The following is a 23,392-nucleotide window of genomic DNA, read 5'->3' on the forward strand; positions in this document are numbered from 1 at the left end:
CAGGCCACAGAACAATGAACAAGGAGCATTCTCTCATTCTGGTTCCCTTTCCTGCCCTCTCCTGCACAACTCTGCTAAGTAATAAATAAAGAAACCAGCCATTCATCCATTAGTGTCTCATGTTACTTAGGCTGTCTCAACACGAACATCATGGCTAGACTTTCTTCTCATATATCATAGAATTATAGAACAAATAGGGCTGGAAAAGACCTTTAAGATCACCTACTTCCACCCCCTGCTCTAGGCAGGGATGCCTCCCTCTAGACCAGGTTGCTCAAAGCCCCATCCATCCTGGCCTTGAACACCTCCAGGGTGGGGACATCCACAACATCACTGGACAACCTGGACAATCTGTTCCAATGTCTCAACATCCTCATAGTAAATAATTTCTTCCTAATGTCTCATCTAAACTGTCTTCAAGTTTAAAGCCATTGCTCCTCATCTTGCTGTTGCATACATTAAAAGCCTCCCCCCAGCTTTCCTGTAGGCACTTTCAGATACTGGAGGCCACTATAAGCCCCCCCCAGAGCATTCTCTTATCCTGACTGAAGAGCTCCAACTATCTCAGCCTGACTCCATAGGGGAGGTGCTCCAGCCCTCTGATTATCTTTGTGGCCCTTCTCTGGACCTGCTCCAACAGCTTCACGTCCTTCTTATATTGGGGTCCCCAGAACTGGGCACAGTACTCTAGGTGAAATCTCATGAGAGCAGAGTAGAGGGGCAGAATCACCTCCCTTGCCCTGCTGGTCACACTTCTCATGATGCAACCCGGGATACATTGGCCTTCTGGGCTGCAAGATTACAGGATTGACAGCTCACGTTGAGTTTTTTGTCAACTGACACATATCCACTTCAACCCAGATATGTTGGGATGAGAAGGAAGGGGACCAAGGCCTTGTAGAACAGAAATTGAAGGAGACCTCATGGACTCTATATGCATCTTGATGAGTTTTTGTTTAATGCATTTTTTTCTCCACTGGCTCAAAAGATGAATTCTGATTTCTTTCTGCCCAGGAGATCCTGGAAAACAGCCTCTTATTACCAGGAACTCCTCTAACAATTCTCATTGTTCCCACATTTACTGTACTGGCATGATGATAACAGTTCCATCATGACCCAGTTGGGTGGGTCAAGCTCCTGCTGCTAAGGCCCTGTTTATGCATCGTCTAATTTACCAAGGTAAGAACATTCCATCCTGGACCACATCATACCCTGCCCTAACTGTGCACCAGCCATTACAGGATTTCCTGTCCTACAGCTTTTCATTTTCTATCCCTTTTTAGAAGCACAAAGAATGATTACTTCTCATACATTCCAAATCTTCCACTCCCTGCTGCCATTGTGAGCCTTCGTTTCTAGTCTGGGGACTGAAAACTCTATTCCTAAATCAGGAGTCCAATTTCATGCATTTTTCCTGCCTCCTCACCTCCTTGATTTTTTCAGAGTTCATCCCTAGATTTGTTTTCATGCATCTTAGTACTGTGTTAATGCAAAGGTACCACAGGAATCTTCCCCACCCCCAAAACTGAACAGCTCCCATCTTTGCCATGGAATTAGGATGGGCTAATGTCACAGGGGATTGATGCTGTAGGCAACCTTCAAATCACAGAATGCTGCTCTTACATGTCACCCAGGACTGGAAGTCTTAGAGCCAGACCTCATCTATGTGCATGGAGCTGCCACAATTGGAAGTGCCAGGCTTCTGTGGGCCAGGCACATGGTGTGGCAAGAGGTGGGAGCAAGCAAGCAAGATCTGTCTCCTCTTAGCGATATCTTGCAGGACTTTGCTGAAGTGCCAGAAATGTTCTTGCCCTGGGTGAAGTTCCTAAGCAAGGATGAAGAACCTACAAGCTTATTTAAATTGATAAATTCAAAATGTTACTAACCTCAGATCATTTGAGGTTTTTGTGCTCTGTATATTAATAATATAATGCAATTTCTTCCTCACTATGGAAAAGTTCTTGCAAGTGATCTTTTGTTTCTGTCTCAGAAGCAAGAGTTTGAAGCTCACTTCAGATATTTAATGTGCATAATTAAAAAAAAATGTTTTGAGAAATAAGCTGTAGTGTAAACTGTTTTTAGGCTCCAGAAACTTTCTTTGTTTACTAGATGGAAACAAAATTAATCCAGAGTTTCTTTACAGTTTGAAAGCAGCAGTAAATTAAGTGTTATCTTCTTTATCATGCTGCCATGATAAAGATACAAGAAATACAGCATTAAGAATAATAAGTCACTGTAACTCTCTTGTACTTTAATTTCTGCAAGCTTTCTAGCATTTGTTTCTCAGTAATCTAGGATTTCTTTGGCACAGTAGGAAGCAGAGAGCATCTAGAGAGGGCAAAGGATAATTTATAGCATGCTACTTGACCCATTCCTCAACTAATAAGATCAGTCCTATGCTCTGTGTTACCTAAATGTCATGGGGAGTTAATCAGCATCACTTCTGGTCTTCACACAGTTCCCATCGACCTTACTGCACAACATATTTCTTCAAACTAAAATATTTTCTCAAACTTACATTGCCTGTCCCCTCCCTGTTATGTCACTCAGCTGTTTCCTTAGGTGTGGTAGTGCTGCATCACACATGGCAATGAGCCCAACACAGTGAACTAACACAGTAGCAGTCTACAAAAAAGCAGATTTTAAAAGGTGATTTCGAATAGCCATATTGTCCACTTGAATCACTGACAATTTGGAATCATCTAGATGGGCAGCCTAGGGGTAAATATTTTATCTTGATCAAAAAAAAAAAAAAAAAAGATTTTCTGAATCCAGAATCAGACCTTCTATATCCCTTAAAAAACAAACAAACAAACAAACAAAAACAGGAAAATCTTTTGTGTTTATTTCCAGCAATTCCATCTGCAACATCAGCCGTTTCTCTGAGTGCTCCTCAGTTCTCTATTTCCCATCAGTTTTTATTGGCAGCCAATGCCAGTGAGGTCTGACAGAGCAAGGTCATTGCAAGGACATTAGGTGTGATCAGCAGGTGTGATCTTGTTTGAAATTCAGCTCTTCTTCCCAGAGAAATGGTTTGGGATGAAATTTTATCTTCATCGTTTCAGGAAAACCTTTACAGAATACCAATATTAAAGGAAAGAGTATCACAGCAGTTTATAAGTTCAATTCTTTTTCAAACGAATATAACATAACAAGAAAATGGGGAAAAGTGAAATCTTGATTTCTATTCATTTAGAATGTTTTTCTAGCTTGTGGTGACATTGATGCCTGTAAATAAATACTCACTACAAACTGACAAAGTTTTCAGCAAAACACCACCACCAACAAAAAGAACATAAGAGATGAATGCAAAACAAAACCTTGATTCTGAAGACTTCCTGATGTGGGGAGCTTAATCAAATGGAGCAAAACAAGTGTGTTGAATTTTGTTCAATTGAGAATATCAAGACATAAATTGGGAGACTGTCCCCAGACTGAGCTTGGAAGCAGGCATTTCACAGTATGATGATGTCTAGAAACAATTGTTACGATCTGTTCCACAAATGAAATGATGTTTGACACTTTATACCTGAAGAAAATTACCACTCTACAAATATGGCAAATTCTTAAGCCACCCATCCCAAAGGAAGGAGGTATCCTTACAGCTTCCTCTGCATTCCTATGTCCATTTCTCCAAAGTCCAAACAATGTTTACACATGGAAGGTTTCCCATCTGCATTTTACATTCTCTTGTAATCATTTTATTGGATTTTAGTCATCCTAAAATTAGTTGGACTGTAGTTTATAACTTCCCATTGCTTGAATCTTTCTGAATTGTTCAGAATTAATGGACAGGAAGTGTGTTTTCCAGTTTTTGTGACTTTTTTTGTTATATTGTGTCTTGTTATTCAGTGTTTGCTGGGGAGTGAGCAGAGAGCATTGTTTGCCAAGAGAAAGGGGAGAGGATTTTGCAGTGGTCTTTCATTCATTTTTAGTTTCACAAAGTTCTGGCATAAAGTAAGGGATGATGCAATCATCACAGTCAGTATACCTGGCAAATATTGCTCTGAGATAAGTGTTGTGAACATATACCAAATTGCTCTTTTTTTTTTTTTAATGAGGAAAATTACTTATGTATAATACATCAGAGTGCTTGTGCTTAAATTTTCTTTCCTGACTATAGAGTATAACAACTTTCTGATCTTAGAAACAGTATTCAACATCATATTTACTATGTATAACATAATATTTGAATTTAAAAGTGTGTAGCTATAGCAAAATAAAATAGACAGAAAGAAGAGATAGGCAATATTTACATAACCAAATTGAAACAGTAAATCCAAGTGACCTTTCTTCAAAGCTGAGGAGGTAATGTGTTCAGTTACCTGTAGCTTCTCAGCCCAACAATTCAGCACTCCATGCATAAATGTATCTACTGGGACCAGTCTTCTCAAACCTATGAACTCAGAAGCTTGTTATCAGCTTTGATTAAAAAGATGGTGCTAAAAGGTTGCCAAGTAGTTTCTGATCAAAATGTAGCTTTTAGTAGTTGACTGGAAGGAAGGAGAATGTTTATGTTTTCGTACAGTTAACTGTTTCCCTAAGGTCTTCAGGCTTAGATCTTGAGTCAGTGAGGCCAAATCAGTCAGTCAGGCTAAGATCTTGAGTCACTGAGAGCTCTGGATTCTTCTAACAGATGTCTGAGTTAAACAGCAGTGCCTAATCCAAAGACAACTCTAGAGCTATGAAGAGCTATATATATATAAATATAGCTATATAGAACTATTTTTTTTTCTGGTGCACTGAATTTCACTGTCAAAGGAATATTTCTTTGATAACATTTAGATTTAAAAATGCAAAAAAAACAAAGCATGGCTGCTAGCAGACTTTTGAGACTTCAGCAGATGTAAAAACACAACATTCACAGGACGAAACTAAGCTGAAGGATTTCAGTAAAATATGACTAACAGCCTTCAGTAGTTGTCATATCACTGAGAAAACTCAAATTTACCTTTGTGAGAAGTGGAAGCCTGGAAGAGAAAAAATAGGAGAAAAATCATAAAATAGTGAAATTTTTGGGTTGTAAGGGCCATTTATGACCAAGTTTCAATTCCCTGTCATGGGCATGGACATCTTCCACTAGGCCAGATTGATCAAAGTCCCATACAATCTGGCCTTGAACAGTTCCAGGGATGGGTCATGCACTTCTTGTTCTCTGGGCAACTGATTTCAGAATCTCACCGCCCTCATGGTGAAGAATTTATTCCTTATATCTAGTCTAAATCTACTCTTGTTTAGTTTAAAATCATTGCCTCTTGTTCTATCACCACATTCCCTGCTAAAGAGTCCCTCCTCATGTCTGCTGGGGGCTCCTTTTAGGTACTGGAATGCTGCTGTAGGGTCGCCACAGTCTTCTCCAGGCTGAACAACCCCAACTCTTTCAGATTTTCTTTGCAGAAGAGGTGCTCCAGTCCTCTGATCATCCTCATGGCCTCCTCTGAACCTGCTCCAACAGGTCCATATCTTCTTTGTGGGGGATCCAGAGCTGAACACAGTATTGCAGGTAGGGTCTCATAAGGGTAGAGCAGAGGGAGGAACATCATTTCCCTTGCCTTGCTGGTCACACTGTTTTTGCTGCAGTCCAGAATATGAGTGTTTCTCTGTTACAAGTACACATTGCTGACTTATGTTCAGATTTTCATCTACTAGTACTTCCGAGTCCTTCTCTGTAGGGCTTGCAATATTCATGCTTACAATTGCCCTAACTCATGTGTAGGGGCTTGCACTTGGCCTTGTTAAACTGAATGATGCTGGCTAAGTCCGTCCTCTCCAGCCTGTCCAGGTCCCTCAGGATGGCATCGTTCCCTCCACTGTACTGACTACACCACTCAGTTTGGTGTCATCCTCAGACTTTCTGATGTTGCATTCAATCCCACTGTCCATATCACTGACAAAGGTTTTAAATAATACTGCTCACAGTAGGGACACCTAAGGGTCACCAGTCATCACTGGCCTCCATCTGCACGTTCACTGGTTGACCACAACTCTTTGGATGTGGCTCCATGAGTTTTCTCAATATTAAAGTTTTGTTTTTTTTTTCTTTCAAATTTCCATCCTGTGTTCAGTGTTTGTCTATACACACTTTTTTGCCTGTTTTATTCTGTGCTCACACAGTCCTTTTTGCTTACACAGAGCAAATATCCATATTGTGTGTCAGCCTTCCCTTTGGTAATGCAAACATGGCACTATGTCAAGTTGCTTTTTTGATCAAACTTGTTGTAGACTTCCTATGTATATAACTCTGAAGGCTAGTGTCACTGAGCATCATATATCATGTAGTTTAGAGACTCATAATTCCATGGAAAAAGCAGGAGGTGTCAATGTGAATAACAGTTCGCTAAGCAAATGCCTCACAAACGTAGTTTATAGATGGATTGTCACTTTGCAAATGCGCAGCTATTTTTAACCACTCAGGAGAGCCCTATATGAACATGCAAAATTGTATTTTAAAATCTAAAGGCAAATTGCTGTCTTAAAACACATGACAGCATCAAGACAATTTCTGCAGAATCTATGCAATCCACTCTAAGCCTGGTCTTTTTTTTGTTTTTAATGCAGACATTTGTGTGTCCAAATGAGCTCTCTTATAAGCAGGAAGCTCCATCTTCACTTTGGTCTCCACTTTTCAGTGACAGTATTGTGAAGGGCAAAAGTTAGCAGTTTCAATACTTAGTAAAATGTACATAGCTTGTTAAAATGCTTGCCAGACAAAAGTACTCAGATAAATTAGAAAGAACTTGATTCTGGCGTGAGCAAAGTGGTGATGGCATGAGCTGGTGATAATAAAATGCCAGGGCTGGTTTTCATTAGCTACTTGAATTAACTTTGTGTTGAAGAACTTTTTAAGGGATACCTTCCATTTCAATTATGAAAACTGCTGACTTAGCCTGCATTTTTCAATACAGATTTCAGGTACGCACTGGCTGCATTTCTCAGTGAAGCTAATTTGCTTACATTTTCTTGCCAGGGTCTTAATTTGGATCAAGGTGCCTTCATTTTAATTGAAGCAAACAAACAATAATTAGACTTTCCTGAAGGTCTACCTGGTTTATCTCCACTTGATAATTGATTGTGTAGTTGGTGTTCAGATGTAGTTTGAAGGGGAAAATTGCAGTGTTTAGTTTACATGGAGTTATTTGAATACTGAAACCACAGCTTTCCTTACCAAATACATAACAATCAATTCCTTGGGGGAACATAAATCCTTTCTTGACCTTTCGAAATAAATTAGCAACAGAATCCAAGGGTTGGTATTTTGATGTAAAGGTTGCAATGAATGCCATCTGTCAGGGATTGGCACAATTTAATGAAGGCCTCCTTTACATCAGGTGCTCTCTGAGTTCAGGGGGATGCTTTGGGAGCCACTCTGCAGGCCAGCCTGCATATTGCAGTGAAGAGCCAGACAATTTGCCTTTCCATGGCTTAAGAAGAATGACTATCTAGAGGCAGTGAGATATTATATTTTCCAGTCCTTTCACAATTTACAGGAGATTTCCCTGTGATGGCTTGCTGAGCTCAGCTCTGTGGGCTCAGGTTCACAGCAGCAGTTCTGAGAATGTATTCCTTTAGAAACACTCTTTCCTACACACCACACACAGATACGAGTGTATGTACAGCTGAGCAAGTGGATAAACAGCAGTCATTCACAAACAACACTGGTCTTATCCAGTTCCCAAGAACTTCAAGAGAGATATGGACATAGTGGAGAGAGTCCAGAATAATCGAACAACTGGAGCATGTCTTGTATGAGGAAAGTTTGAGAAAGCCTGGACTGGAGAAAGGGAGATCATGGGGATTTTATCAGTGTCCACAAATACCTGAAGGAAGGGTGCAATGTAGGCAGAGCCAGGCTTTTGTCAGTGATACCCAGTGCAGGACAAGGGTCAATGGGCACAAACTGGCACACAGTAAGTTCCCTCAGAACATCAAGAAAAAAAATTTTTAATGTGCAGGTGATGAAGCTCTGAGTGTTATTCTGTGATTCTGTGGTGAAGATGAAAGCCTGCTGATGGAAAATCTATGTATGTGAATACAAGGCAGATCCCTCCAGCAGCTGGAATCAGACATCCAGTCCACCAGCCAATGGATCCTCTGGTCTCCCACTTGCCCACACAGACACACAGAAGGGATTTCTCTGGTGCAGAGCAGTGGCCCCACAGGTAACCATCCCTCAGAACCCACTAACTCCCCTAGTATCCAGATGCAACCCCTTGGTTGCAATCCCTTGGGTCTCTTTGACACTCAAGTCAAAGACCCCAGTCTGGCCAAACTCATAGGCAGTACTTGGTTCTTAGGTTCTCACTCTGTTCACCAGCTTGTCAGGCTGGAACTTCATTTCTGCTTTCACAGAGACAACACATAACATGCACACACTTGAGTCTCTCCAGTCACTGGCACATGGACCCCTGGCCACTGGTCCCAGTCTGGGGGTACTGGGACCTGCGACTGTTGCGTAGGTTTGGGGCTTCGAAGCTCAAAATCCTGACAGATCCTGGCAGAAGGATGTTGCCACTATGGACTCGAGCAGGCCTGTCTAACCTGCAGCCCATGCCATCATGGTGACAGCTCATCCCTGCTGAGCAGCCCAACTGTGATCCAGGCATAAACTCATCACTCTGCAACAACCAAATGTTGCCCCAAACAATTCCTCTTTACTCATTATGGCTCAGGAAATTTAAAAGTTTGGACAGTCATGCCTGGAGAGCCTTTCCTGAGCCACAGCCCTCCCATTTCCCTGGAAGTCCAGGGAAGTCCATTTCTCTGTCTCTTGTTTTCAGGATGCACTTTGTAAAGCAAACTACTCCCTCCCTCTTGCTCTAGATGAAGCCTAGTAGCAAAGTGGAGTCTCTAGCCTTGAAGAAATTGAACACCTGACTGGAAACAGCCCTGAGCAGCCCCTGTAGGTAGTCCTGCTTTAAGCTGAGGTTGGACAAAGCCTTCTCCAGAGGCCCCTTCCCACCTGTGCCTCTCAGTGATTCTCCAGCACATAACAGTCCTTCCCTTTGGGGGCAGGACTCCACCTTCTTCATATATAATTTATGAATGGACATCCCAAGCCAGGTTGATTGGTATTTGCTTGCTTTTTTTTATTTTTGTGTGCTGAAATAAAGTGGCAAAAAGCTGTGACTAAGGCAATGGTTAGAAAGATTTGACAGAACTGTATTGATAGGAAGGATGGCTTCCAAGGTCACTTTCACCTCAGTGAAGGTGAACTAATTTGAGACCGAAGTGGGAGAGCTCATCTTAGTACATCAGCTGCTTAAAATGATACTCTCCAAACTCTCAGGGCAGAAAGGTTAAGATGTCTGCTCTTATTACCTATCTAAGAGAAATGCCATGAATCAAAGTTAAGGGCTTTTTGTTATGTCGCCACATTTTTCATCAAAATATCTGAAAGGCACCCAGCTCTTTTTATCCTGTTCTCCTCATACCAGTTCTGATACTGAAATTCTTTCAACTCAAGGAGAAATCCTTCATCGGCTTGGAAACGAAGTCACTGTTATTATGTAACTCCTTCCATTTTTATTAAAGCATGTCTGTGTGACAGCAGCTTTCTGTAAGCAATACATAAATGAGGTTTTGAAAGCCAGTTTGAAAAATAAGGTTTTATAAATTCTGCTTTGAAGCATCATGTTTGCTACTATAAAAGATTTTCAGACCAAGTCTAAAGTCAAATCAGTTTTAGATGATTTAAATCCTAGAATACTTCCTTCCTAGCATGCACAGTAGAGTATTTGTTGGTTTGGAAATTCCCTTTATTGGGGAAATCTTGGATAAGAAATGCAAAATCTAATCTGCACTTTTAACACTTCGGGCAGATACTCAAGGTCAGTCAGTGAATGACCAAATAAATGATGAATGTTTTCTATTTCAGCATATTTGATCAAGACAGTCAATAAACAAAGTTACAGTTCTTAGAATGAGAGACCAGAATACCGATTTCTTCATTTCATTAGCTGCTGCACTGGAGTCCCAGGGAGGATAAGAACAAACTGGACATCTGTTGAATTCGAATTTCAGCAGAGTGACTGAGCTCCACCAAAGAGCAAGGGGAATCATAAATGAATTTGCAGGAAGGTGTTTTCATAGCTGTTGCAAAACTCAAGATTAAATACAAAAGATTCTGTAGAATCCTCAAATGAGAAGAAAAATGTTTTCAAAAATATATTATTAAAAAAAAAAAAGTGAAAGGTGTTTCTGATGACCTTAGAAACCCGGTGCATTTTCAGCCAATAAGATGGAGAGCTGCTTTTGTGTTGCAGATCTAGAAAAGTTGTCATCCATATGAGCACAAGGTCAATCTGACAATGTTAGCTAGCTGTTAGTTCTACAGGTACAAAGCAATGCCACTTTGCTATTCCTGCTGTACAGGTTTTCAGTTTCTGCATAGGATACTCAGTGCACTTCTGATAGGCAAAAATATTCTCCAACCATTAAATATGTCCTTGTTCACTGTACACGAGATAACTGTTCCTTTTGTTAGGAAATGTCTGTCCTATCTGCCCTGGTTCAGTCTTTTTTCTTCCAGGAAAAGAAAAGAAGAACATATGAATTCTTTCTTTGAATAGCAAGGACCAGACTAGTGAACTGCTGCTGCTTCACAGGGAAGCTCTTCTAGCATTGTAGTTTAAACTCAGTTATGATAAAATCACACTTTGCTTTTTCCCCGGTGGTCTTCCTGGGTCTGACTGCTAAACATCTCTGAGATACCTAGTATGGATGGTGTCCTGTTGTGGAAATGTCCTCCAGTAAATTGTGGTTTTAATCACTCAGAACTCTGAACGAACACTCAAAGCATCTTATTTCAAAAGCGGTATTTATTTTTTTTCATCAAGATAAGACACATTATGTACTGCATAACATAAAAATAATGCTACAAGAGTTGCATTTAACTGAGATAACAAAAAAAAAAAAAGAGAGACATTGCACTTGAGAAAGTAGGCTCTATCCCAGAAGAATGCACTAAATAAGAAGCTAGCAAGTGGCTTTGAAATTATTGGAGTTTCTTTAGAAAATGTATTTATTTTAGAGGGCTCCAATTCCACAAATATTTTTTTTTTAATACCACTGTTTTTTTTAAGTTAAAATAATATGTAAACAACATTGCAGCTATTACACAGACAAAAGAAACAAAGGTGTGGAAAAACATCTCGGCAATTTCTGCTAATAAATAAAAAGTTTTGCTGGTGCCTGATTTCACCAGGGTCAGCACAGCTTGTGGCTGAGGAGCTTGGATTTTTACTGAGTTCATGTTTGTTACCTCCCCCACACTGCAACATTCAGCCCATTCCTAACTCTTCAGCCTGGAGCGTGCTGACTTCATGGCAGACAGCAGCATGAAGTAGTACCTCCTGGTCAGTGATGCCATTCATTGCTAAGCATCCCAGGAGAAATACTTCACATTCTGTGGCCAATTTAAGAAACTAAACGTAACATTAAGCAAGAGGGTAATCATTATTATAGAAATCTCTTTTACAGCTGAATTTTCCTGCTGGATCCTAGCATCCACTGCTGCCCGCATCAAATTCAGTTAGCAGAACGATTGGCTGTAGAATGTTTAACATGTTTCACACCATTTGCTTTGGTTTATCTCCCTTAAGATACCTAGATCAGATTTCTAGTCTCCTACACAGTGAAAAGAGAGTAAACTCCCTCATTAGGTGATTTTAAACTAAGGCACGCTTGGGAAGGAACCTCTCTCTCCACACAGCTCGTTGAGGTGACCTAGGCTCCCAGATGAGGCTGGCAGCCCCAGATCAGGCAGAGTGAATACCTCCAGGACAGGGCTGTTTGGGATGCAGATGGGGCAAACAAGCAGAGGTGTGTGGGGAATGTCGGCTTCACATCTTCCCTTGAGGGGTGGGAATTACAGGACTACCCATAGCACAGAGTCATGGGACAGATGCCTCCTACCACTGATGCTATCAGGCTAGAGTGCTTAGGCATACTTCCAGTACAATGCAGTCAGGAGCATACACTAGAGAGAGTGCACTGTCTCAAAAACAGTCAGCACTTTCAAGATCTCACATGCAATTTTCTTCCCAAATTAGCTGAAAATTATGGAAGGGGTGGGTCCATCCTATTATAAAGCTAGAGACAAAAAAAGAATGAAGGCTTTTTTAAGCAGTTCTGAAATAAGAAATGAAGCTGGCAATCTTTGGTTACAGTGTCGTGTTGTTCTTTTAAAGTGAATTGCTTTGAAAAATGATGAATCAATTCCCAGCTCAGCATTTAGGAACGTTTTTAAATAGACATCTGGGAGCCAGAGAGGGAAAATTACTATAAATAATAATAATAATAATAAAAAACCACACATTTTGAATCTTAAATGTTAAAATACAAGAAGGAAAGCAACACAGCATTTCTAAGGGATGTTTCAGTAAAGTTTTGTTAAAATTATAAAAAAAAGCACTTATAAAATACTTGAGCTGATAAAGAGGCTGTCAGAGCATTACTGCACTTCTATAACAAAATTGTATATTTCTACAACATACTGACTTAAAGACTCTCAGTATTATACTATAGCACATGTCAGTTTGCAATAATGTCAAACTACCTGGCTCTTTCAGAGAGGCAGACACCCAAGAGGCAACATGAACAAGATGAACCATTGTATCTGCTGTTAAATATAAAACCTCAACTATTAAATATGCTGCCCCATTCTTTCTGTTACATCCATTATTAAAACTCCAATTCCTCCATAAACTTCACTCTCCCTGTATTTTACTCCGAACAGTTCCTGGAGCAGCGTTTTATAGCCTTAAATCTATCCTGAAGGGTGTTCTTTCCTTTCCCATGGAAAGCACTTTCATAATATCTAAAAAGGCATAAGAAGCTATGTTGTTGTTTTTACAGTGCTTATATTATTCTGAGGTGGTGTTTATAATATTCTTGTGCAAGTTAATAAATGATGCACACTTTCCATGACCGACATTGCTTAATGAGCTAATATGCCTCAACAAAATGCAATCAAAAAGAAATCCAATGTCAACAGTTTAACCATGGCAATACACAAAGCTGAAGTGAAACAACAAGCCTCAGATAACTAAGATTAATGGATATATGACAAAGTTATAATAATCCATATTTAAAACAAACAAACCCCAAACCAAGTAACGATAATTAAATCTCAAGCACAGTTTAGTTTTCCAATAACACAACTACAACACGAATCAATATTTTCAACAAACGAGTGCCCTATCTTTGTTGTCTGCTTAGGGAGACATGGCACTTCTCCAGCTATGGCAAGGAGGGGACCGAGCAGAGATCAGAACCAGCCCCAGCCCACAGGATTTTCCTGGGGACCTGGAGGGCCCCATCTTACCATGCTTGCAGAAGCATATGGATGATGGCTCCTGTGGAGTCACTGTGGCAAAGGTGCCCCTGTACTCCTTACCACCACCAGTGTCCTAGCTTATGCAAAACATTTACTAATTTTGGCACAAGACTTGCTTGAGGACAGACAGTGAGATTTGACTCTACTGGTGTTTCATTTCATGTAATAATGGATTTTCCTCGTTGCACAGCACTCTCCTGGGAAGGGATGCTGGCAAGTTCATTTTCAGAGCTGGATTAACTATTTTACAATTGCACGGGGTCAAATTCTCCCTTCATTTATACCCACAAAACCCTACTGACAGAAGACTTCAACAGGTAGAAATGGCAGCAGAATTTGAGTGTAGGAAATAGTGAGTGAGAGATTTGTAGAAACACAACAAATGCACTTTCATTGCCAGCTCAGACAACATCAGTGGGCTCTGTGTGCCCAAGAACTGTGAGTGACCTTTGAAAATCTCAACCCTCAGACTCTATCTACAGTGACCATAATTCTTGGATGCTGATATATAAATGTATGATATACCTGTTTAGCTGCCATGGCACTAATCAGCCCAGCTATACCGAAACTCAGCAATCATTTCTTCTAATTGCAAAGGCAGGCTAGTAGCAAAGTTCAAATGATTAGTGACTAAAGGTCCTCAGAGCAATCCTGCTTAAAAGTAAAAGTCTGGTAAGCTGCAATTAGTGGATCTTATGTTTTTTCTTTTTTTTTTTTTTTTTTTTTTTTTTATCGGGGTGGTCTTGAACTGCAGATACAATCACAACGATCATGATGATCCAACTGTATATCCACTAAAGCCATGTTCTTTCTTGCCTTGCCTTTCTTTCGGGGATGCTCAGCCTCAGGGACAAATTTCAGCACCTGGGAGAATGAAGAGAAAAATGTATCAGTTAGAAAACACTGTTAAGAGATCTGAAGAGGAGAGTTTTGGGAAAGCTCCAATCTCATCAGTAACACACACACCTTTGCCCATGGACCCACTCCCACCTGCACATTCATAATAAAACCTTCAGGCAGCCTGTCTTGGCAACACATCTGCACTGTTGCTCTTTATTTCCCCTCTTGGAAGGGGGGGTGCTTGGATTCTATCTTGGAACTTGAATTTTACTTTCTGCCCATCAGAACACATTTTTGTTACACTTCCAGCTTTTTCTTTTCTCTCTGTGACACCCTGCTCTATTGTTTGTTGTAGAGCTTTGACAGATTGGATTACTTCCTACCTCAGGTATCTTCCTATCATGCAGTTCCCTAACCATGTCCAGAATTGCACCTTTGCATGCTGACTATCAGGCACAATTCCTTTGGCTTGTCTTTATATTTGCATTGTCCTGACCCTTCTTTCATGCATATTTCTGCTCTAAAGAACAAGCAAAGTTTTTTAATGCAATTTGAAATGTCTGAAGTGCAGCTTTAGAATTGGTCCAAAACTAAAATACCCATTTAGAGGCAGAAAAAGAATGGAGCTTGCACAAAATTTGTCCCTAGGTACCACTGAGTTTTTCTGGAATCTGACTATTACTGGCTTCTCTTAAAAATGTGCACCTTACTTGTAAAAGTTTCTTCAGAATTCACTGTGAATAATATGAAAGGAAACAACAAACCAAACCAAATGATAAAAATATCCTAGGGAAATGAAATGAATACTGTGGAAAAGACTTTTGAAAAAAAAAAACAACACCAAACCATACAGGCAAAATAACTGCAAGACTCAAAAAGAGAGTCAAAGGTTATAAAGAAAAGGGGCAACAAACAGAGGATGCAACAGAGGAAATCCTACTTGGGTACAGGAAAGGAAATAATATGAGAGTGGTTAAGCACTGCAGGTAGCCCTGGGAAGCTGTGGAAACCTTGTAGATCGTCAAAGTTAATAGCACAAAGCCTTGAGCAACCTCATCTAACTTTGAAATTCCCTGCTTTGAATAGGAGTTGGAGCTAGATGACCCCTAGAGATGACTTCCAACCTAAATTATTATATGAAACTGTGATTTCATGAAAATGGTGTGGATATGTGGGAAAACATCTATAATGTTGAGTTCTATCTCATATTCTGTGATGGTGTATGTAAGTAAACAGACTGGTAAAGGCTGAGTAGCATGGGAGTTTGCAGGGGCATGATTAAGTGAGCCCATTGTTGGATTCTGGGTATCCATGTAAGAGCTTACATCCCCACTACCGTGGTGTTGCAAGCAAGGGGAAGGGATGCCTCTGTTTTGTTTCATTAGTTTGTTGGTGGAATGCTTATAGTAGTTTAACAGAAGAGGTAATAATTCCAAATTACAGCTCTGAAACTTAAGTATTCATTTTGATTAAGTACCCAAGCTGAGCTAAGAATAAGAACACTTTAACTCTCCCATACCATTTGTCTTCCTAAATCTCACAACATACTGCACAAAAAGATACGTGTCATTGTCAAACTTTTGCAGGAAGAAAATGTGAAACTATTTCCTCAAGGCTCTGTGGCAGATCAATAGAACTACCAGAGGCATGATCTGGCCCTTTTCTGTTTGAAATCACTTATGGATGGGAAGCAGGATGAGGAGAGGTGTCTGCAGGAAGGTGGGCAGGTTCTATTCTGTGGGGCCTCAAGCATCTCATTTCAGAAATCACACCCTGGTGAGGTACTACAGGCAACATACCTTACCCCTTGGCAGATTGTTTTGAGGTTGTGCTTGGCCAAGGAACTGATCAACCAGATTGGTTATGCCTGTTCACAATGTACAGAGAGTTTTGTCTTGTTTATGACATGCCAAAGCCACTGGTCATGTGGAGAGTGGGACCACTCATGTCACATGAGTGTCACAACCACAGAAACACCCGCATCTTCTGCACTGACTAACAGGCTTCATATTGTCACTCAGATATTTGTACAGAGTACTTACTGTTCTTTGACTTTAAAACATTATGTAAGAGTTGAGGTGCTCTGGGGAATTAGAGGGAATAAGAGGTTGAGCAGCAGATTTACAAAGTATTGGTAACTTCAGCAGAATTAAGAATTCAAAAGTAAACATGAATGGCATCCTTAAGGTTAGTCATGAATGCCAGGCAGAACTGGTGGGGAAGGGAGATGCAGGTGAGCAGCCTTCAGGATAAGACTATTTGTATATGCCTGGAGGACAGGAAGGCCATGGGATGTAACAAGACAGATGAGCACTGAAAACAGTATTTTTCATCCTCCCTTGCATGACAAAATTCACATTTAAACTATGTAATACCAAAAGGAAGGACTGTGCCTAAGGAAAGTAGAGAGATGGTATTTTAACCTGTTGGGAGGATGTAAATGTTTTCCATTGTTAGAAATGCAGAGACATGCCATTAAGAAGGGGGGCAGAGAGGGGAAAGCAGCAATGTGGATCTGAAACAATTTTGAACATTGACTGCCTCAGTATAGGCAATAAAGCCCAGTGGACACCAAAACAACCCACAGTACCACTGTGTTTTTCAAGCAGAAAGGCAAAGAACTCAATCAGGCTTCTAAGATTATTAAAGGGCTGAAAATAGACTGCATCTCTAAACATACATTTTTTTATTTTCTTATTTTTTGTTATTTAAGAAAACATACTTTTAAAAAGAAGTACAGCTACTGAAGCTCAATCCATGATAAAATTCTTTACTTAAGGAAGCCTTTCATCAAAATCTGAAAAAATTCAGTGATTGGCACTTTGCAAGATCATGGGTAGGTAGATCTGCTTTTATCAACTGAGAGCAAATGAAAGTATGCGACCAGATGAGAACAAAGATTTGGTCTGTATTTAAGCCATCACACCTCCTGGCAGCTTGGGGATTTTCCCTGTGTTTTATATTAAGAAACATGAGCACAGTATATGGGCTTTGCTGATAAGAGTAGAAAAATGAATTGGCAGGCACTTCCTCAGACAAGACAGGAAAGCAGTGTTTGAACACAGCTGAAATTGGACTGCTTTAATAGCTGATCACAGAACTGATGTTCAAAGCTTTCAGTCTAGCTTCCATCTAATAGTTTTAGTTTCAGTTAAATACAGAGAATTGAAAAGAATCAGGAAGTAAGGCCATTTCTCGTGACCACAGTAGTTGAAAGAAAACCTTTTATTCTGAAAATAGCTGCTGTTTATTCATTACATGGTCAGCTCCTTAAAGGTGAAGAACTATTGAGGTAATGAAAACACTTCAAAGAAATTTTGTTTAGGACACTTCTTCTCCCTTTCTAATGGGCTCGGTAAGCAAATAAAGGTATGGAGAAAGACTGGAACATTCTGGTCTAGTGGTTGGCAACCCTGCCCTCAGCAGAGGGATTGCAACTAGATGATCTTTGAGGTCTTTTCAACTCAGGCCATTCTATGATTCAAAAGATTTAATTTTTGTGGGTGAAAAGAAGAATAATTTTGCTGGTTTCAAATTAAAGGAGCGATGTCTGTGATTACTAACCAAAATGTTGTGCCTCATCTGTTCCTTGCAAATAACGTGTAACCACAGACATCTAGCACTCTTCAAACACTGAGTTAACTATGGACGTAAAGCATATTAAAAAAATAAAAGCAAGACATAGGACTTAATGTCTGAGATGAATTTGGTGTTTATGGGTAATACAATGAAAAATATCAATGCCTTGTAGCATTTCTTATGCAGATAAATCCCTTGGAGTGTGCCAGCATGCTGGACAGTACTTTTTGCAGATGGGCCTGAGCATCAGAGAGGTTTCAAGGCCAGGCAACTGTGGCAACATCCGTGGGACTGGTGGGGAAGGAAATAAAATGTTTACATACTCCTGTCTGTGACAGGAGTCTTGCTTGCTGACTGTGCATTCAGTATGGATTCTTTTAACTAAAGAGCAAAGCCAACATCAAAAACAGCTTCTGGAGGCTGAAGCCAGATATCCTTAGTCTGGAATCTGAGAACACCTGTTTAAGTCAGGCTGACTCATTGCTTGGACAGACCACCAAGAACATGAGGGGCTGACAATCTCAGTTTGAGGACATCAGAAAACAGATGCATTTTAGTAGCTATAAAATACAAGATCAGGGTTTGCTCTGGGGACAGCAGAGTGCTCTGCAGAGTGCTGCCTGTGGAATAATGGAGGGGGGAACATCTAGCCACAGCAGATCTGCAAAAGCACTTCATAACTTGATTGCAGGGACTGTTCAGGGGCTGAGAAAAGCATGGCAGTCCTGGCTGTTAGGGAAAGGCCCTTTTGGAGATAGTATGTTCACCCTGATCCATACCCAGCACTTCTTCGGTAGAAGCATCAACAGAGGTAACTCCAGAAGATGATTCACCTGTACCATCCAGCACTGGAAGTGGGTGTAATGCTTGCCCTGTTAGCTAGGAAAGGAGTCCAGCAGCTGACTCAGATTTAGATGGGTAGTGCCATATGGGGAAAACCACTCCCTCCTTGCTGTGTATCGTTTACCTTTGAAGTACCTATGAACCTATGAACTCAAAGAACAAACATCCAGCTATGGCAGTAGATTCTGGGTGATTTCTACTCTAATAAAAAAACAAGGAGTAATAGGGAAATCAGCTCTAATGACAAGAAAAATGTATGAAAATGCTCATATTAATTTTTAACTTACTATCATTTACTTTATGCATTAATATGTGTATGGCTTCAAAAGTATTGCCTCCTATTTTATTACTTTGATGTCAGAGGTGGATGTTTGTGTACGGCAGTAAAGGTTGAGCCTTCACACCAACATTCTATTACATTTTGTTGCAGTGTGACAGATGGCAGCAGTCTGACAGAGGGGTGCGTGACATGGAAGTGCATGAAGCAAAAGTGTGGAATGGAATTCCTCCACGCAGAAAAATGGCACCTACTGACATTCATCAATGCTTGCTTATGAGTGCTTATGGAGGCTGAACAGTGGATGTGAGCACAGTGAGGTGGTGGGTGGTGTTTTTCAGCAGCGGTGACAGTGACATGAAAGACAAACCATGCTCAGGACAGCCATGAATTGCAGAGCATCTCAATCAGCTCATCCACCCAAATCAGCAGATTACAACTGGGAACTGTTATGGAGCTGAAGATTGGCTTCAATGCATTGGAAACAGTTGTGGCAAAGTTGAAATATCACGAAGTTTGTGTCAGGTAGGTCCCACAAATGCTCACACAGGAACAGGAAGAATACTGTATGCAAGTTTCTGAGTACCTGTTGAACCAATAGGAGGCTTCAAGTGACAATTTCCTGGATTGCATAATGACCAGTAATGAGTGCTGTCTCCACTATGAGCAAGAGTCAAAACGGCAGTGTGTGGAGTGGTAATATATGAATTCCCCACTGAAGAAAATGTTTAAGACACAGAACTTCGTGGGTGAAGTGATGTGCACTCTCTTTTAGGATAGGAAAGTGTCAATACTTCTGAATTTCCTGGAGCCCATACAAACTGTCAATTTTTGACCACTGTATTGCAGTGCCGACCTCCACTGGTGCAGATTTTTATGAGCATAGCATGCAGGCTCTTGTTCATCATACCTAATGGTGGTGACTGAATTGAAAAAAATGTTTTGTAGCTGAGAATTTACTCTATCAAATAGTGTTAATGTGTTCTTTGTATCAGTCGTAGTTTCCATGAAAATAAATAGGAGGCGTTACTTTCAAAACAAAATATGTAGTTATTAGTAGCAACTCCAGTAATATTTTTTGTTAAATTCTTGATCACTAGTTTAAAGGCCAATAAAAATCTGAAGTCTCATTTAAAACTGTTTTTTTTTTTTCCTGATTAGGCTTAGATCAGAAATAATCAAAACCATGACTATAGTTTACCAAATGCTTGGTTGGCTGTGTATTCCATAGAAAAAGGACAGAGAGAGACTCTGGATCCTATTTGAGAAGAATATTTTAGTGAAACTTGTACTTTGCAGGGCTTATTTTAACTTACAGCTATTCAGCATGATCTAATCTCCTTTTGCTCATCTAAAAATACCATCATTCTAGCATGCAAACCAAATTATATTTCTCTGAGGTTCATGAAAGAGGACACATCAAAAGCTCAAAACATTCAACACAGATCCAAGTTCTGATACAGATGAAATATCTTACTCAGCAATTTTTCAAAGTTATCTAATCCAAAGGTCACAAATAGTTTAGCTGTGCCATTAACATAAAAAACCAAGCATGATGGGAATGTGGTGCATAATTTAGCATTAGGACCTTTATTCCATTAGGACTGTAGCCTAAAATAGCAACACAGACGTAAAGCCATGTTGTTTCTTACCAGGCATAATTACAGCATATCAGGAACAAAATAAAAAGGATTCATTTGCTCATCAATGGTAGCACTCAAACAACGGATTATTACTATGGAATCACTGCTTTTAAGAAATTATTTGGCTTAAAAGTCAAGAATCTGAAATGCCTACCAAAGCTACCATATTTTTTACAATATTTTTTCTAGATAGGAACAGAGCCTCACTTCTGGTCATCTGTTCAAGCATGATGGCTCTGGCCCATGTTTGTCACTGGCCAGATACAGGTGTTGCCCGTTCCCCAAATGTCTCTCTCTGTCCAGACCCGTATCACAGGCATCTCATTAGCTTAATTGCCAGATGTCATCCCAAGAGCTTTCATTTTAACCTAGTCAAAAATGCACATCCATTCTCTCTCTGCACCTCTTTGCTCTCACTGCATATCTAGTAATCTAGCAGTCACTTCTGACTCATTTTGTTTCCTTGTATTTGTAGTTTCTTGTATAATATTTCTAAGTGTTATCTCTTGTCAGGTTAATTCTGTGCCTTTATTGCCATAACAACCTCTTTGTCATCTTTGTACATGTACAGTCAACTCCGGGACATGCAACAAACCGCATTCCTTGCACAATGGTTTGATGATGCTAGCTCTTTTTAATCATTCCATCAATTTTCTTTGTTGAGACATTTTTGTATAATACTCTTATGTTTCCCTCTGTAAAGACAGGGTGAGAATTATTGTCTGCTCTTTCAAGTGCCTCCTTAAGGTTTGCTTAAGGTTATTTCCTTGTGTAAAAAGAAAAAACAAGAAGATGAAAAGACAAAAGCACAGGCAACACCACATTGTAATAGTTACACTTAACACCACTGCACCAACTTCTCTGTCAACTTCTCTGTCAAGTCCCATACCACCTCTTTACATTCTCCCCTGTTCTTTCCTACCCAGCAACACTCTGTACAGGCTTATTTCCCCTCTGCAATGCCTGCTATCCCTTTGCAGGGCAGCAAGACGTTATGAAGTTGAAATGCAGCTACTAATTTAAACCTCATGGTTAAGAATTAATTGCATGTATGTCCCGTGCAGGCAAGCTCCAGTTAACATCAGGCTTGCATAGAGGTATAGTGATGCAAAAAAAGTGGAAAAACAAATGAAGCAACATATACACAGTGAAAAATGCATCAGTCTGTACTACTGAGGAAGCAAATAGGTAAGAGAGATACAATCAGGTTTCACCACTTTATTTTTCCTTATGTGCCTCTTAGCTGTGCTGCGGAGTACATTGTTGGTGGAGGTTTATGCACTGTGACAAATACTGGTTGCTACCTTAAGAGCTTTTATTCCTCATGGAAACTCATTTCACATCTCATCAGTTACAGCAATGAGATGAGGAAACTGATTTCTTGTTTCTCCAAGGGATGAGCACGCTGGCCGGATAGCACAGCTCCAGATGTCGCTGCACAAAGTCCTGGCCTCTCTGGGCAGGGTTACCTCCAGGTTCAAATTCCCTCCCTCTTTAAAAAGCAGGTCCAAGCACTTCCAAAGAAATGCACTGCAAGGGGAATCATCCTTTTATTTCTGCTCCCCTTTAGCAAGTTAGATGTGAGCATTTGATTAAGGGGTGCCACATTCATTTCCATGAATCACTTTGTCTTTGCAGAGAGCCCTGCACCGTAACTCAGCATCACTTCTGGCAGGCTGACAGGGAGGAGCATTTTGAGACACTGCCAGCAAAAGGCCTGTTTAGTTTGCAGGGTTCGTGACACCATGTGGTAAGCCATGAATGTCCATGAGCTCTGGTCTCAAGAAAACCCAGAAGCAGTGGAAAACCACAGAGTATTACAAGACTCCTTCAAAAGAAAACACCCTAAAACAAGCTGTTTACTCAAGCTTTGAATCCTCTAATTTCTGGAAAATGCTGAGTATTTTGGGAAAGTTATGGCAGAATTCCAAGTTATAAAAAAAGAGCCAATGTCATATTATTAGCATTTCTCAGGGCAATTAATTAGCCACTTACTGGGGCATTCTCATTTTCTCTTTTTCCCTGCCATTGCATTATTTCTTACAATTGAATGTGATAGGAAAGAGCTGTGCAGTCTGTTCAGGGAACTGCAGCAGTAGCAGCTTGGGGAAAAGTGATTGCTATTAATCCTGAGATGCAAGGAAGGAATGCTGGGAGACCATGCTGATGAGCACAGTTCTAAGGCTTTGAACAGGAACTGGAAAGCATCAAGAGTGTAAGAAGGCAACTTTGAAATCTCTCTGGACTCCAAGCTTCTCTCTCAGCAAGCACATGGGCATTGGTGCATCCAGAGGTGACACCATGCCACTGCTCTGGTACTACAGGATGCTGGCTGCAGAGTATGGGGTAACTCAGGAATGCTAGACAACTTCTATATGTTTTCCAGTCCATTTTTTACTACTGAGGACAAATACATCCATGTCTAGAACATGTAGATATGGCAGGTCCAGGAGCTCAGCAGATGAAGCCCTAGGATAGCATTTAGGCAAATTTCATCTGGCAAGAAAATAAACCTGGAGTCTGCATGATTTGGTTTCTATTGCTCTCCTATCTTGTACTTTTGGTGTCTTTTGCAACTGAATCAAAGTAATTTGAGACTTGCATTTAAGCCTGGTTGACCTTATCCTGGAGCAGAAGGCAAAGGTTTTAAACAAAATTATTGGCCCTGGGAACTTCATTATGCATGAAACTCTGTCCTTTGTTGTGCAATGAAAGGCTTTTTGATTAAAGTTAGTGGATTTCAAACTGGCTTCATAAAGGATAAAGCAGGTACATGGTTGCAAAGCTGACATGTCAAGAAGCTCCTCCTCTGCGCATTTCCTGCTTGACATTTATGTGAAATTAGAGTTAAGTGTTGAGGCAAATAAAGAATAA

At 40.3% G+C, this 23,392-nt stretch overlaps 1 protein-coding gene across 2 annotated transcripts in view; it reads right to left on the reverse strand.

Moving 5' to 3' along the window:
* Positions 1-11,070: 11,070 nt before the first annotated feature.
* Positions 11,071-23,392, reverse strand: part of PDGFD (platelet derived growth factor D) — a 144,822-nt gene continuing 132,500 nt past the window's right edge. For both annotated transcript variants that reach the window (XM_065730037.1, XM_065730036.1), the window contains exon 7: positions 11,071-14,200. In XM_065730037.1, coding sequence (XP_065586109.1) covers positions 14,066-14,200 — 135 coding nt within the window. In that variant the 3' untranslated portion in view covers positions 11,071-14,065. The remainder of the gene's footprint in view (positions 14,201-23,392) is intronic.

This window comes from Cyrtonyx montezumae, unplaced genomic scaffold (assembly GCF_038088225.1).
Source record: "Cyrtonyx montezumae isolate F1298 unplaced genomic scaffold, pur_monq_1.0 scaffold_12, whole genome shotgun sequence".
NCBI lineage: Eukaryota > Metazoa > Chordata > Aves > Galliformes > Odontophoridae > Cyrtonyx > Cyrtonyx montezumae.